The sequence below is a fragment of the Charadrius vociferus genome, unplaced genomic scaffold (genome assembly GCF_000708025.1).
Source record: "Charadrius vociferus isolate BGI_N301 unplaced genomic scaffold, ASM70802v2 scaffold180, whole genome shotgun sequence".
NCBI lineage: Eukaryota > Metazoa > Chordata > Aves > Charadriiformes > Charadriidae > Charadrius > Charadrius vociferus.
In genome coordinates this window covers 236,177-252,315 of record NW_009646412.1, presented here as the reverse complement: position 1 = coordinate 252,315, position 16,139 = coordinate 236,177, and the positions used below count along the sequence as shown (strand labels likewise).

Here is a 16,139-nt window from a genome sequence, read left to right as displayed (position 1 = left end):
TAATATATAATTATATTTTAATATCTCTCACATGAATAATTATATAAATATATCATATATAAATAATTACATAAATACATCATATAAAAATAATTGTGCTTGCCTCTTACATATCCATTTAAACATCAGAAATTTTTTTGTCCTACACTATCTTTTGTACTGGTGAGAATAAAAAATATATTTGAATCAAAAAAATGTTATACTGAAAAAGAGTATGTCAAGTTATTCTCATTGCAAAGTGGCATCCATGGTTGTTACTCTGCCAGCCATAGATGCCCTGGTTTTGTTATATTGGGCTTTTATCCCACAGATCTGATTCCTAAGTATCATCCTAAAACAGATGTTACTTTTCCTCTGTTCCTTACCTCTTCTCAAACTTCTCACTGTGAAAACAAGTGAGAAACTTCAGAACATTAACAAACTCTATTACAGAAATTTTTGTGAACTACTTCACTCTTGCAATATCACCTACACCTCAGAAACAGACAACCTCCAACACACCCTGCTTCTACCAGAACAGATTAAAAAAAGCACTTATGCAGAAACAAAAAGTACTTCCTGAACCACTTATTTATTCCTGAGCTATAAGCACTGCAAGTAGGGGTTCACTGCAGAAATGAAACGTTTTCTTGATTTACAGTCCTACCTTGGTTTCTCTGTCTCTGCTTGCTGTCACTCCAAAAAGACAAGAGTAAAAGGCAAAAACGGTAGCCAGGAGTGTTGTAGGTGGGTCACTGACAAATAGATTTCTCTATGGAGAAATACTGAGGTATTGAACTCCTGAGCACCTTCTTATAAAAAAAAGACAAATACATTTAAAAAAAATCAGAAATGGAAAAAGGCGAAATATTCTCAGCAATCCCAAATTGGCTTTCCTAACAAAAGGCAAATTCCAGAGGATCCTGCTTCAATTAACAGGGAGAGATAGGCTCATACAGAGCCTGAATCAGAGCAGCAGTTTAAAGTCAGTGACCTAAACTATTGATAGACAAATCTAGGAGTGTGATGCAACTATTTATCTGTATTTTTTCTCTTAGACTTCAACAAGCTACAAGTGGCATTCAGAGTGCCAGTCCAGCTTATAAGGGTATACCAAGTTGTATAACAAATACTGTTATGCCAGCTCATTTGGCATTAAAGTACGAGTATAGTAAGAGTGCCTCTCTGCTTGAAGCACACAGATGTATAACAGCTCAGTCCCAAAGTTGATGAGGTGAAAGCTAAAGACGTGACGCATGACTTGCATTTATGTTCTGTTCTTGTTACACCAGCTAATAACATTACTTGCTGCCAGGCTGTCTACTACAGTGCTTTAATTAAGACCTCCTTCAGAATGCAGGGGTCATGCAAAATGAATGAAAACAGCAGGCCAAATTCAGAGATGATGTACATTAGAGTAATTTACACTTCAATTAAACAGCGCAATTTGCATAATAAGAGGCTGCAATAGAGAGCTGGTAGCAGGGATAGTAACCTAGATTTTACCTTAGGATTGTTTACACTTCTCTGCTCTGACCCCATCCTGTCATATATAAAGTACAGTGAATTATTCAAATGGCAACTTCTACTATCATCTTCCTTTACTAAGTCAACAAGTAATAGGCTTTAGAAACAATGTTTTTCTATAGGTATAATAGAAATAATATAATAGAAATAAGACTTTTTTTTTGGTTGACTGTTTTTGGCAATGTCATACCAGAGGGGGACACCAAAGTCCTTAATTAATAACTGCATTTAGAACAAAAGAACCAGAACTGCGAGGACATAAAACTATAGCAAATAAGGCTCCAGTGGTAATAGCCCAGGACTAGTTCTCATGATCTGGCACATGCCACCAGCGTCCCTTCTGCCTTTTTTAGGCATCGTACCTATCTGTAGAGATTTACTTGTTGGAGACATGATCAGATTAGCATTACTATTTTACAGTTTGTACAGATTTAAAACTCTTGAAGATATGCCAAATGATGTCATCCAAAGGTTTATATGAAGCTATAGTAGTTGATGATCTAACCCCAGAAATTATTTACAAGCTGAATATTTTATGTCATATTTATTATCAGTCATATAAGACTTCACAAAGTTCAGAAGAGAATTGCATAGTTACACCTGCTTTTAGGCACCTATTTAGCACGTAGCTTTTTATTGAGTTTCCATCCACTTTTGTTGATACACAGACATGATTTATTCCATCTGTGTTTCTCTTTCCTTCTGCATATCATGGTGTGTTGTATCAACAGGAATTTACAGCATTTCCTGTGTCAGCCAAGGCTTTGATGAGCTGTGTTTCAGAGCAGCATAAAGTGTATATTATACAATGCTACAGCCAAGATATCCCCAAAAGAATTAGGACTTTACAGCAGCCACTGGCCAATGGCACTCCTCCTTGGGGTTGCCATTGACTGTTATCCTTAAGCTTTGTTTCCATACAAATGGAAACGGCAACCTGCAGACAAGCAACATGAATCCAGCACTGAACACAAGGGATTGGTTCACTGTCTCAGTTCACCACGCAAATCTTTAATAACACATTGAGAACTGTTGCTGTTCCACTAAGTCAGCCAACATCTAATAATTTTAAATGGAGAAGAAACAGCAAAGTTACTGTATGTGCTGGGTTGACCCTGGCTGGATGCCAGGTGCCCACCAAAGCCCCTCTATCACTCCCCTCCTCAGCTGGACGGGGGCAGAAAATATAATAAAAGGCTCATGGGTTGAGATAAGGACAGGGATATCACTCAGCAATTACTGTCATGGGCAAAACAGACTCGACCTGGGGAAATGAATTTAATTTATTACCAGTCAAATCAGAGTACAGTAATAAGAAATAAAACCTAAATCTTAGAAACGCCTTCCCACCACCCCTCCCTTCTTTCTAGCCTCAACTTCACTCCTGATTTCTCTACCTCCTCCCTCCGAGCGGCGCAGGGGGAATAGGAATGGTGGTTGTGGTCAGTTCATCACACGTTGTCTCTGCTGCTCCTTCCTCCTCAGGGGGAGGACTCCTCACACTCTTCCCCTGCTCCAGTGTGCCTCCCACGAGAGGCAGTTCTGCATTAATTTCTCCAATGAGTCCTACCCACGGGCTGCAGTTCTTCACGAGCTGCTCCAGTGTGGGTCCTTTCCACGGGCACAGTCCTTCAGGAACAGACTGCTCCAGCGTGGGCCCCCGGCAGGGTCACAAGTCCTGCCAGCAAACCTGCTCCAGCATGGTTTCCTCTCTCCACGGAGCCACAGGTCCTGCCAGGAGCCTGATCCAGCGCAGGCTTCCCATGGGGTCACAGACTCCTTCAGGCACATCCACCTACTCCAGCATGGGATACTCCACGGGCTGCAGGTGGATATCTGCTCCACCATGGACCTCCATGGGCTGCAGGGGGATAGCCTGCCTCACCATGGGCTGCAGGGGAATCTGCTGCGGTGTCTGGAGCACCTCCTCCCCTCCTTCTTCACTCGCCTTGGTGTCTTTTTCCCTTCTTAAATATGTTCATTTTTTCCCCTTCTTAAATATGTTATCCCAGAGGCACTACCATCATCACTAAGCAGCAGGTCCATCTCAGAGCCGGCTGGCATTGGCTCTGTCCGACAGGGGGGAAGCTTCTAGCAGCTTCTTACAGAAGCCACTCCTGTAGAACCTCCACTACCAAAATCTTGCCACACGAACCGAATGCGCTGTAAAGTAACTATGTCAGTAAACTTTTAAAATGCCATACAACTTTTGAACTCACAAATTTAATATTTTGAAAATGGGACTTAGGAGAGTTCGCAAAAAGAACAAAAATCTTTTTCAGTACAGAATCAAAAAACCTCTTTACCTTTCAGATATCTAATGCTAGAGCACAAGTGTAAGGGGGAATTTCACAGATAAAAAAACAGTTTCATTCCCTTCATATGACAAATAAATAAAAGCAATTATAGAAAAGAGATTAAAATGGTAAAAGACACTACCAGTAAGAAGATTTGTCATTTATCTGTCTTTGGATCACTGCCATGGGATGGCTGCCTTCACTAGGGGTAAGTGATGAGAAAAAGATTATTTTAAAAAAAAAGCTCTCATCTGTTATTCTCAAAACCTGCTCTTTTTATTTTCAGTTCTTTTCCTGAAGGCTTTTTTATTATAACTATTTTGAAATCTGGTTTTTGCTCTAAGGGAAAATGCAAGTGAGTGATGTGCATTTTACAGAGAGAAGTGGTTTGTCTTGTCCCTTAATCCTGCTGGGGATTAATAAGATCTTTATTTCTTACCATAAGGAATGTTTGCTGCATCTTTTCCTTTATCTCTGACACTGGTCTTGTTGTACAGTGTGTTCTTAAAAAGGACGGACTTTCACTGTGGAAGTACTACATCTACAGTGAAAAGTCATGCAGCAAGTAAAAAAAAAAACCAAACACTCTCAAGAATAAAAGTGTAGAAGGAATTATTCACTTTATATGAATAAAGCTGGCTAGAATCTCTCTCCTCATCCTCAACATGCTTTTGTAAGGAAAATAATTTTTGGAAAGTACCTAGTGTATTTGAATTCCCCAAATTTTCATCTGATCCTTCTCTCCCATTATATATAACAGGAACTACCAAAGGTAAAGACAGCCTGATCGATCTAACTGAGATGATTTATTTTTCCTCTGCCTTTATAACATCATTTGAGAATGTAAACATTCTCACTTACTGCTCAGCATGTCAATATAAAGCCTTCTCTGTCCTTCACCTACTGAAGCAGCTAAGAAATATTAGACCATGGTGAAATATAGTTTTGGCAGCATCTCTGCTCTCCCCACATGCTGACCAGCACCCATGAAACAACTGGTAATGCCTGTGAGTGACTGGGGAAAATCAAGAAGGGAATTACAGTCTGGAATAAAAGTTCACTATTTCATCTGCTCTCAGGAGAGCAAAATGCAGATTGAGAAATTGTAATCTGTAGATTTTTATAGATAGTGATTATCAAATTAGGTCGTGTTCTTCATAGCTTCCTTTTAATTCTCTAAACATTTTAATACAACTTTTATGCACCCCTGATATATTAAACACTATACTTAAAGAAAATATTTCTTTCATTGTTAATTTTTTTCCTATATCTTTTTTTTTCTCTTGCTGAGGTTACATGACTTGTAGTTAAGAGAACGTGGGATTCTCAAAATCTGGGTGGCGTGTGACAATTCTCTTAATTTGCATTGCTGATGCTTTCTTTATTTCTGCCTCTGTAGGAACATAATTTGCCTTAAAGGTAACTAATAAACATTTGGGTACATTTATATAAAAATACAGTTATTTATATGAAAATTTAATATCAAAAACCTGTTGGGTCATCAAGTCATTTTTTAAAAAAGAATAAAATTAGGCTAACGTTCTCTTTTCTTTTCCATTCATCATTACTTGCAAAAACAAAGTATGAGGCATAAAATAAACACCTTATCAAAATTAAGTTCAAAGATGGAAGCTTTTGGTCTCTCAGAATGATTGAAAATTTTTGAAGAGTATTGTTTTGTCATGATTTTTGTGCTAATATTATAAAATTTTGTGAAGTAAAACAAGGATTTTTATTTTTTTTTCAATATAAGCCCCCACCATCCCAAATCTCTGACACAAAAATATAAAAATCCCAACCCTTTTTTTTATGGGGTATTTAGAGGATTTGGTGGCTTGGTTTGGGAGTTTTGTTGTTTGGGTTTTTTGGTGTTTGAGGGGTTTTTTTGTGGTTCACCTTCTGTAGTTATTATTGGAGATTTTAAAGACTGAAGCTGAATCATTGGGAGTTCTCTAGTCATCCATATCAGAAAGTTTTGCTAAATGCACATAAAACTAAAAATGGCCAGCCAAAGCTTTGAAGGACTATTTCTTTAATGCTGCCTCAGGCAGCATAGATTTTGTTGTTGTTGTTGTTACTGTTTAAGCGGAGTATTATCACATTTTGAAATCACATTTAACATTTCAACAAGAAAATACCATCTAGGAAATGTAATTTTTGCCAATCTTGGGAAAATAGTATCACAACTGAAGTTTCAAAATCCCCCACCAGAAAATCAGAGCGTATGACAGCATTTACATTATAGAAAGAGACTATGAATTCTAACAGTTCTTTTTCTCCCTACACATTTTGACTATCTATATGTCATTAAAAATCCTAAAAATGTTTTGTTCTTCAATGTCTTTATCCAAGATCATAAAAGTGATTGGAAAAGAGTCTGTTAGCTGTCACAACTGTTGCTGACTAACCTAGAAACAAAAGGTTCACATGAATAATAAACATTCAAGGAAACACAATACATAGCAATGTCATAGAGTCATGCACCTGCATCTCTGGGCTCTCTGCTCTGCATCCTATTCCATACATGAGCTGCCTTATTAAAAGATTCCATTAAATAAGGACGTTGACTACACAACTTCTCCTGCAGTGCAGTGGATTACTGACCTGTGCAAGGCCTTACTGTTCTTGCACCACAGCCAGGAGAAAAATCTTACAAGGAGGTTATCAAAACAATAATGGAAAAGGTAACACTTCCATTTCATTTGGAACCTTCCCTTCCTTGCCACACAATCCTCCCCTTCAGAAAAATTGGGGGCGATGTTACAAGCCCATGGCATTTCCCATCCCAGAAGATTTGAAAGAGGTTGTGCTTGATTGGAAATCTTTATTTTGTTTTATTTGTTTGTGTAACACTTCTGCCCATGACAAACTACAATTACAAGTAGTAGGCTTGTCAAATGCGACCAAAGAATTCGGTCGTTGCAAGTCCAATGACAATTTTTCATAGAACTAAACACCTACATCACTTCAGCAGTACAGAAACTTTCTCACATTTTTTATTATATCCAAAATATTATGGAAGGAGAAAATCCAGGGAGCCCAGGGTGAAAAAATACCCTACCAAATAAATTACAGATGATCAGACTAAAATCTTTCCTCTTTTTCTCTCCCAATTTCCTTAACAAAATTGTTCACAGAACTAAAACAAGACACCACATTCCATTTTAAAATGACAGTTTTCATGGGACTTCTTTTTCAAGCCCGGAATGAAGAATCTCTTGCTCCTTCATGACAGCAGCTGTTTATCATGCTATGTCTGAGATCCATGTCTGTGCCATTTGTACTTCTCATAAAACTTAGTGGTCTCTTCTTGTTTGGAAGTGAAAGCTGCTATCAATTAAGCCTTTTGTTCCAATAGATACTACTTGTATTTTATTTGAAAATTTTGACCAACAGATCATTTAGTCAAATGAATTCACCTGAAAGAGACTTATTTCACTGCTAGTATCTCGACAGGAGAACATTGCCAACATTAAAACTCAGGGGTATTTTCAGAACAACAGGAGGATAGAATTATTGCCATTAATATTGAAATCTTTAAACTCACTCTTCTCACTATACTTACTGAAACTTTTCAAAATTTAAAATATAAATAGAACAATATATTTCATAACTTAAGACTGAATTTTATTCAAATTAAACTTGGTTTTATGACTGTCATTCTTTTATCTGTCATTTGACTCTCATAGTGTATGGTGCAATTAAATCATAGAACTGACTCCAAATGCTCCTAGTGAAGTGGATGAGAGACATTCAGCATGCAGTGAGAAAAGGAAAAGAGTGAGCAACTATAAAAAAAATAAAATAAATCAAATGTCAACATTCCTTTCTTTTAGTTATAATTCTTGCGATCATGAACAATAAAATTAAGTTAATTCTCTACAGATGCCCATGTTTCACCTAACTTGTAACCAAAAATTTCTTTGAGAATTTTTAGCAAGAAAAGAGAGATGTAACTCACTGGAAAACTGTAGCTCAATTAAGAAAAAATCCAGCAAAAATGTTAATACATAGTTCTTTTAAGATACAGATAATACTGTGTTTACTAAGTTATGAGCTGCTATACATTTGTAGGGGGAGAAAAAAAAAATTATCACAATTCTAACTTGGGTGGACAGCCTACAATTTTTGACTACGTTAGATAATATTAGTGAAAGGAAAAATTGCAAATGAAATGACATTTAGGGTCAAATGCAATTATTCAAGAGTAGCTTTAGACCTTTCCCAGCAAACACTTAAGTGGGCAGAATTCATAACAACTTCAATTACCAGTTCTAGTAAAAGTCTGTCTCATATTTACTTTTCTCTCTGCAGAAAACCACATTTCACACAGTGACAGATGAAAATTAGCAGTTTCTTTTCCTTCTGAGAAAAGTTTCTTTTTGCTTGTAACACAGACTTCAATCGTAGGTATGAATTAGTATGTTTTTTTAGTCCAAGCTTTTGAAAAGACTGCAGTGTCACAAAGAAATGCTTTCAAATGAAAAGCCAGTGGCTGACTAGCAAACTGCACTGAAGAACAACTGCATTTCAGAAGTCCGTCCTGCAGTCAGCAGGGCAGGTTCTTAGGCAGTGTAAATCCGAACAGCTCTTATCACAATGGCGCCACAACATTTTACACAGGCTGAAAATCTCATGCTGGTTTTGTCAAAGAATGTTCATATTTTTAATGTATCTTTAGTAAAGACTTAACTGCAGCAATCTTCAAAGCATCCTTGAAAACCTCCAAAACAAATGTTGAGATATGTAAAATAAAATACAAAGCAATAGATGACAGGAAAAATAGGTGACCTTTGTATTCTTTTCCTCCCTTCTCATAACTCACAAGTTATGCAGGTGGGATTCATGCACAGTAAGCCAGGAAAGTTCACACTTTTCAGTACTAGTAATGCTGACATCTGGGAAAATTCTTTTAATGGAAGGACATTTTGAAGGGATGAAAATTCTTCCAAAAGTGTGCTTACCTCTTCCAGAGCAAGGTAAATTAGAATTTCCTTGGCATTTCTTAGCACTTTCGTCAACTGACAATGGACAAGAACGTGGATGTTCACACTTCTTCCCAGTCCATCCTTCTTTACAGTCACACCTTCCACAATTACACTGTCCGTGACCTTTACAATGAATACAATTAAAAATTAGCCTCTATACTGATGATAGGTATTAAAACCTCATGATTAGATGAACTTTATCAACGCTATAGTTTCATTAAGTATTCAGACTGGCAAAAAATACAACCAATTTACTATATCTACTTTTTTTCCGAAAATAGCACTGGTTAATCATTCCATTTGAGCCACCTCCTGGGCTGCATCAGAACAAGCACGGCCAGCAGGTTGAGGGAGGTGATTCAGCCCCTCTACTCTGCCCTGGTGAGACCCCACCTGGAGTACTGCATCCAGCTCCGGAACCCTCAGCACAGGAAAGACATGGACCTGTTGGAGCAGGTCCAGATAAGGGCCACAAAAATGATCAGAGGGATGGAACACCATGTGAAGAAAGGCTGAGAGAGCTGGAGTTGTTCAGCTCGGAGAAGAGAAGGCTCTGGGGAGACTTTATTGCAGCCTTTCAGTACTTAAAAGGGGCCTACAAGAAAGATGGGGACAAACTTTTTAGCAGGGCCTGTTGCGATAGGACAAGGGCTATAGGTTTTAAACTAAAAGAGGGTAGATTCAGACTAGATAGAAGGAAGAAATTTTTTACAGTGAGGGTGGTGAAACGCGGGAACAGGCTGCCCAGAGAGACAGTAGATGCCCCATTCCTGGAAACATTCCAGGTCAGGTTGGACGGGGCTCTGAGCAACCTGATGTAGTTGAAGATGTCCCTGCTTGTTGCAGGGGGGCTGGACTAGATGACCTTTAAGAGGTCTCTTCCAGCTCAAACCAGTCTATGATTCTATATTTCCTTTTCATATTTTTTCTTAAGGGATGTTTTCCCACTTGTCACACACTTCTCGTGCAAAAGGGTGGAATAGAGGTTACAAATACATATTTCACCACTGTCTGAAAAAACAGAACCATTACCTTTATGGTCTTCTTTTTCTACCGTAGTTGCAGTGTATTGTCTAAGTAATATATCAATACCATCTTCTATCTACTTGCACTCAATATGATCCACTAGAGACAAGCAATGTCACATCAATTCCGAGTCTCAAACTAGTGACTTCTACTAAATAGTGATGTGCGAATAATAAAATACTGGACATAATCAATTCTCATTTCAATAGGGCAGTTGGATGTGGTTTTGGTATCTCATTAGCTAACTTGACTCTGCCTAACCATGTCTGCACACAGCATCATAAATGCAAGTTTCACTGCACAAGTTCAGGTAAGGAAAAGCCACTGAACTCCATAGAAGCTTTTCTGGAGAGTTTCTTCAAAAAAATGTGACAGCCAAGAAGTTAGGGGTGAATCCCTCCTGAGAACTTAACCTGGAAATCCATCCAAACAATTTCCTCTACATGAAGGTTGACCTATCTAGACCGAGAAAAAAGCTAATTGCCCAGGTCCCTTCATCATGAGCCTGATGGTTTCTGCATAAAGCAGTGGGATTCTGGCAAGACAAAATGTTCCTTGCACTGGGTGAGGAAAGCCGGAGCAGCAGCAAAAACATTCCTTGACACTAAATCAAATATTTATTTCCATGAGCTCTGACAACATGTTAGATCTTCTCTCACAATTTCCACATAGTCATCATTCGCTGGACACAGGAGCCCAAAGCATTTTTCTGATGTCCACTTGCCTATCCATGTTCTTCTTGAAAACCACAGCAACACAGATTTTATATCTCTTTCTAACTGTACTTGCACTTTAAGACTGGGTTATATTATATTTCTAAAACATATGCATTTATCAGTTCACAAGGAGAAAATGGGAGGAAGCAAGCATTCTACAAGTTATTGGAGCAGTTCCCAGAATACGTCTTATTAATTTCTCAAGAATAACTTTTCTTTACATTAGTTATTTGTTTTCCTTAAAAAGCACTATAGCCTTCCTCTGGTTTAGAGGATTTAGAATAGATACAAGGAAAAAATTATTTACTGTGAGGATGGTGAGACACTGGAACAGGTTGCCCAGAGAAGTTGTGGATGTCCCATCCCTAGAGGTGTTCAAGGCCAGGTTGGATGGGGCTTTGACCAACCTGGTCTATTGGGAGGTGTCCCTGCCCATGGCAGGGGGGTTGGAACTCAATGATCTTCAAGGTCCCTTCCAACCCAAACCATTCCATGATTCTATGATTCTGCCCCTTGCTTTCATGTGTACCTGTAAATTGGATGTCTGATCCAGTTAGATACTTATGAAAGTAAGTATCTTCTTTCATATAATGTTTTCTTTGCTAGAGCCACAACAAAGGAGCTAATGAGATGTGTGAGTGTAGGAATTTTCTTATGGAAGCCTTTTTTCTTTCTGTGTCAAGTCATGAAAGCTATTTTCGCTTTAAAGGAAGAGAATCACTTTAATGTTGCAAACACCTCTGAAAGAAAATCATTTGGTAACATACTGAACAGCACTTCAGATGTTAAAAGAAGTCATCCAGTTGCCAATATAAGGTACTGCAAACTGACAGTCACCCCAAGCCATATGAAGCTTCTGGAGGGAGCTGCTGTTGTGTGATGTTAAATCCTCACAGCAGGGCTGCCAATTCCTGTCATTTGTAGTTTATGAAATAAACATAGCATTTCATTCAGTTACAGTAATACTCTCTACATGTAAAGATGATTTCCTGTCATTTCAACCTGCTACTCAGGACAACGGGTTTTCCTGTCTCAACCTGTCAGGTAGGCAGAACAAGACAGGAAAAGTTTTGTGTCAGCTCCATTTGATTTAGGTTTTAAGAGAGCTGGATTATTTTCCCTAATCTGACTAATCCCTCTTGGATTCATCCCAAATCAATTTACCAATGATTGTCAGAAAAATTAGGATATTTTGCAGACATACCTAACACGTGCACACTTTGTTCACTAAGTAAACTTATTTCACATAAACAAACAAAAAAGGTGTCCAATTACAATTCTGCTAGTAAATCTTTGATTTAATTGCAGATTCTGTCCGTCTACCACATTAAACCAAAGTTAATACTTAAGCATCTTGTCCATTTCTGAAGGAGAACTAAACAGCAGGACTATAAGACATTGTTCACACTGCTTCATATGAAAATGGAGAGTTTTGCACAATCTATTTGAGGAATGCATATTGGATGGCCAGCTAAAACTAAATCAGGCTTTTCTAAAACATAAGAATAAGTAGTAATAATTTTTTTGCTGATTAGAAAGAAAAACTAAGCTATATTTCAACCTGAGTTTTATTTCCATCAAGCAAGCCATATGAGTACATTATTTTGTATCTCTCTTAAGGTTTGCTCATTTACAGTTATGTCTGTATAATAAAGAACACTGTAACATGTCTTTAATCCGATGTCACATGGCAGTATCCTCCCCACAACTCTTTTGCAACTGTCCACACTTTCTTACACTCTACTTTCTTACAGGAATTACCACCCAGGGCAGCAGCAGCAGCAGTGGCAATAATATCTGGGAAAAAGGGAGTTCAATCAGGGATGATTCCAGTGATGCAGCACCAGCTGTAGATGCCACAGCTTTGCTTTAATCTAATTAGGTTTGAAACTCTTGTGTTCACCCTTAACGACAGAACACATTTACCGTGTTGTTTTTAGCTTTGTATTCCTTAGCTGATGCTGACATTTTGATCAGTCCCTGAGTGCTAAAAACATACTCAGCAGTACAATAATACATTCAAAAATTGTCAACATCCCAAAGTCAATCCTCCTGCTGCTCTCATGACTGCAGTTCTACATCCTTCCAGCTTATTAATTAAATAAACATATAACTTTTGTAGGTGGCTGAAACAGTAACAAGCAAATGAATTCACTGAAGGTTTTTAGAAATGCTTCTTTCTTTTTCTTTTCCTCGTTTTATTAGCTAGTGATTCATCCCTATTTATTACGAAAAACCCTCAGCGGTTGAGAAACCTTTTACCTTTCTAACAGGCAAAGAAGAGGTGAAGAATTTTATGTATCATGTTTGTTTCAGCCTTCTCTCCCTGTTATGGACGACTCCTATGATCTTTCTATGAGGCATCTCTCATTCTAGTAATAGGAGGAGAATATACCACATCATTATTTTCCTTGATGTGACTGCATCCTTCCTGTTACTAATTAGGCCAGATCAGATTTCTACAGGACACATTAGAGCTGACAACCTGTAATCTGTCAAGTCCCTTTGAAACCACCCTCACTTGTTTTTGCAGAGTTCCTGTGTGTACAAATTGCGTGCGGTGTATTGATCAAAGTCCTTCTCTCCTGCCCAGCACTAGCATCTTTATCAACAACTATACAAAATTGTATGCAAGGTCTCGCTCAGAATCAAAGCTTTTGTTAGTTGATACACGGAGCACCAACCTAAAAACACTGCAAACCTTGGATGGCTGGATGGACCTTAACTAATTTGAACATAATGCCCTGAAGTACAAGTAGAAGAAAAAAAGGAAGGTGAAAGTGTCTAAGATGTATAGTCAGTGATGTGTGGCTGGACCACACATTCATATTTTCCACATATTGATGCTCTACGTGTTCTCAGGTCAGCTGGTATTCTCAGGGTACTGTTTTTCATTAACTCATTAATTCACTTTTCCTCGAATTTCTTCCTCTCACTTGTCCTCTCCCTGCCATATAACATGAAATAACAAATAAAATTCGGTCTAACAAATTTTCAAATTTAAATTTCCCCAAGGAAGGATATATATATATATATAAAAAAATATATAGAAAACTTTCAACCATTCTGCAATTTATGTAAGGTTACACTGAAGACAAGAGTATTAGAAGGGAGATGGGCACCTAAAAGTGCTTCATATTTACAGAATTTTGTTAAAAGGCATGGAAAAAAAGATATGTTTTAAAAAAGATTTAGAGCTGAAAACTTTTTTTTTTTTACAGAATTATATCTTTTAATGTAAAAAGTCCACTCCCCCCAAAAATCTAGCTAAAGCTTGGTATGTTTTAGGCTAGGAAAATGAGAACTGGAGCACTAAGGAAGAGAGAGATCAGATAATTGGATGCTTTTGTTATAAAACTACCCATAAGTTCCTTTTACATGTATTTCTTACCTGAACAGAAGTCATCAGAATATCTATCGTACACTGCTTTGCAGTTTCTTTCATCACACTCACAAGTATCTCCATGAATATCTCCCCAGTCACCAGTCGGGTCCACATCATGGCATGTGCATTCCCCACATACACATGTGCCTAGGGAAGAGGGGGTGGCGGTGGAAAAAAAGAGAGACAGATTAACTGGTAATTTAGAATAATAATAGTTTGATTACAAGAATTTACACTTGTGAATTTTCTGCTCTCACAGGAGCGCAGTTTCAAAGCTGCAAGTGTTAATCATGAGCATATGCTCATCTTCTATGATTTAAAACCTTCTATGATTATTTATTAATAACACTTTATACAAACAAGTTGGCTTCCTGTTCAAGTTTCTTTCTGCTGTTGAGCCTTGTTAGGAATCAACACAAAAATGGAGTGCACAGAACAGTCGTAAATCTTTGACATCAACAGTAATTTGCTCTGACACTAATGACAATAAAAATCAATGCTGTTTAAATGACTTGGGCTTGGGCACAGTGGATAATTAATGATTTTTAAAGCGTAAACATTTAAACTAAAAGGGAATGCAGATTCCAATCCAGCTGAAAATGTCTAGGAGGTCATTCTTTACCTAAGAAGAATATCAGCATGGATCTACATGAAAAAGACACTTTTCCACTTTTCCCAAGTCACTATTCAGCAGGGCCACACCCCGCTGTTTACAATAAGGAGGGAAATGTGAAATATGACAAAGATGCTAATTTGGCACAACCTTACTGATATACAAAGAACAAAAAAAAAAAAAAAAAGATTGTTTCCTTATTCAGAAATCCAAATTTGCTTCAGAACCACACAGTCACTACTTTTTTCTGAGATGCCAACAGGCACAAAGAAGCAGCCGAAGCTCACAGATGCAGGCAGTTCAGTTCCTGGAGGGTAGCTCCAGCTTCTGCTACTCCACCAAAGCCTTTGTTTTCTTATTCAGATTACTCTGAACAATATAACTAGTTTGAGGACAACAGAACAGGGTTGCTAAAGAAAGAGTACATATAGATCTGGACACGTGCTTTAAAAAGAGAAGGTTTACACAATCATGTATGCATGACGCTTACATGAAGCAGGAAGAGCTGCTGCCCTGTTTAGTCCTAAAGCTACCAAGATAGCCCTTAAGAAACTTGCACCTGGTTTTTGATACTTTCACAATTCAGTGACATTAATGAAATAGAAGGAAAAAAAAAAAAAACCAAAAAAAACCCTTAAACAAACAAAAAAACCCAACCAGAAAATGAGGAAATGCCTCTGGAGAGTGATTAATCCTCCCAGAAACAACTTCAAAGTGAATTTGGATCAGCTGTTCTAGATATCGGAATACAAAAAACCATCTCACCAAAGTGTAAAAAATTTAAAGGTTCACATCTGGTCTCAGCTGGTTGACTAAAGAGTTGGTAGAAAGATACAGACAATTTATCCATCTTAGCACTGAAGGACACCGGACAGCAATGTTAGCCTCAACATTTAATTTTTAGAAGGCTCAAGACTGGTAAGATGAACTGCACCTATATCACAAGACGTATAAACACAGAAAATTGGGTAAACAGGAGTAAAGAGAGTAGAAATACTGTCTTGGAAAGTAACTTTAGGTAGTCAAAAGCCTACAAAATCTTTAAGTGGATAAAACCACAAGTACACGAAAGGCTAAAAATACAGAAGTATCCCATGAATATAGCTGTGTATAGGAGTTTGTAGCTATTCCGAATATCAGCTATACTATTTATCCTCATTTGCCGCAATTACAATGTAAATTTAAAGAAATACTTGCACATTAAAATTTCAAATTTGAACGAAAATTTGCTTTGTCAAGGAGTTCTTTGACAATAAATTACTTTCTCGGTGGAAACAAAGCATCAGATCTGAAGCCACTTGGATATTTATTATTCCCAGAATCAGAGAAATTTTTTCACTGCTGAAGTCCCAAGACTAAATGAGCCTACATGATCTCTCAATCTTTCAATTTCCTCATAATTAAGAGAAGAGAGTTTTCTAAATGCTCTCAGGATAATTAGATGTGCACACTGTAGCAGATTTTGCCAGTAGAGATGTTTTTGAGAGAGGTGTCTACATGACTTGCGCTTATGTTCTACTGTGATTATTCTGGACTTCTGCCAAAAAAATAACATTTTTTTAAACTCTTTGTTCAATGAAGCCAAACGTAGCAGCTAGTGAAAAGCAA

The 16,139-nt window shown here is 37.6% G+C and overlaps 1 protein-coding gene across 1 annotated transcript in view; it reads right to left on the bottom strand.

The window, feature by feature from the left end:
* The window catches only part of ITGBL1 (integrin, beta-like 1 (with EGF-like repeat domains)), a 149,563-nt gene that overhangs the window by 62,796 nt on the left and 70,628 nt on the right, over positions 1 to 16,139 (bottom strand). Inside the window, exons 6-7 of the mRNA XM_009880568.1 lie at positions 13,925 to 14,065; positions 8,768 to 8,914 (exon numbers count right to left, since the gene is read on the bottom strand). Of these exons, the coding sequence (XP_009878870.1) occupies positions 8,768 to 8,914; positions 13,925 to 14,065 (288 nt within the window). The remainder of the gene's footprint in view (positions 1 to 8,767; positions 8,915 to 13,924; positions 14,066 to 16,139) is intronic.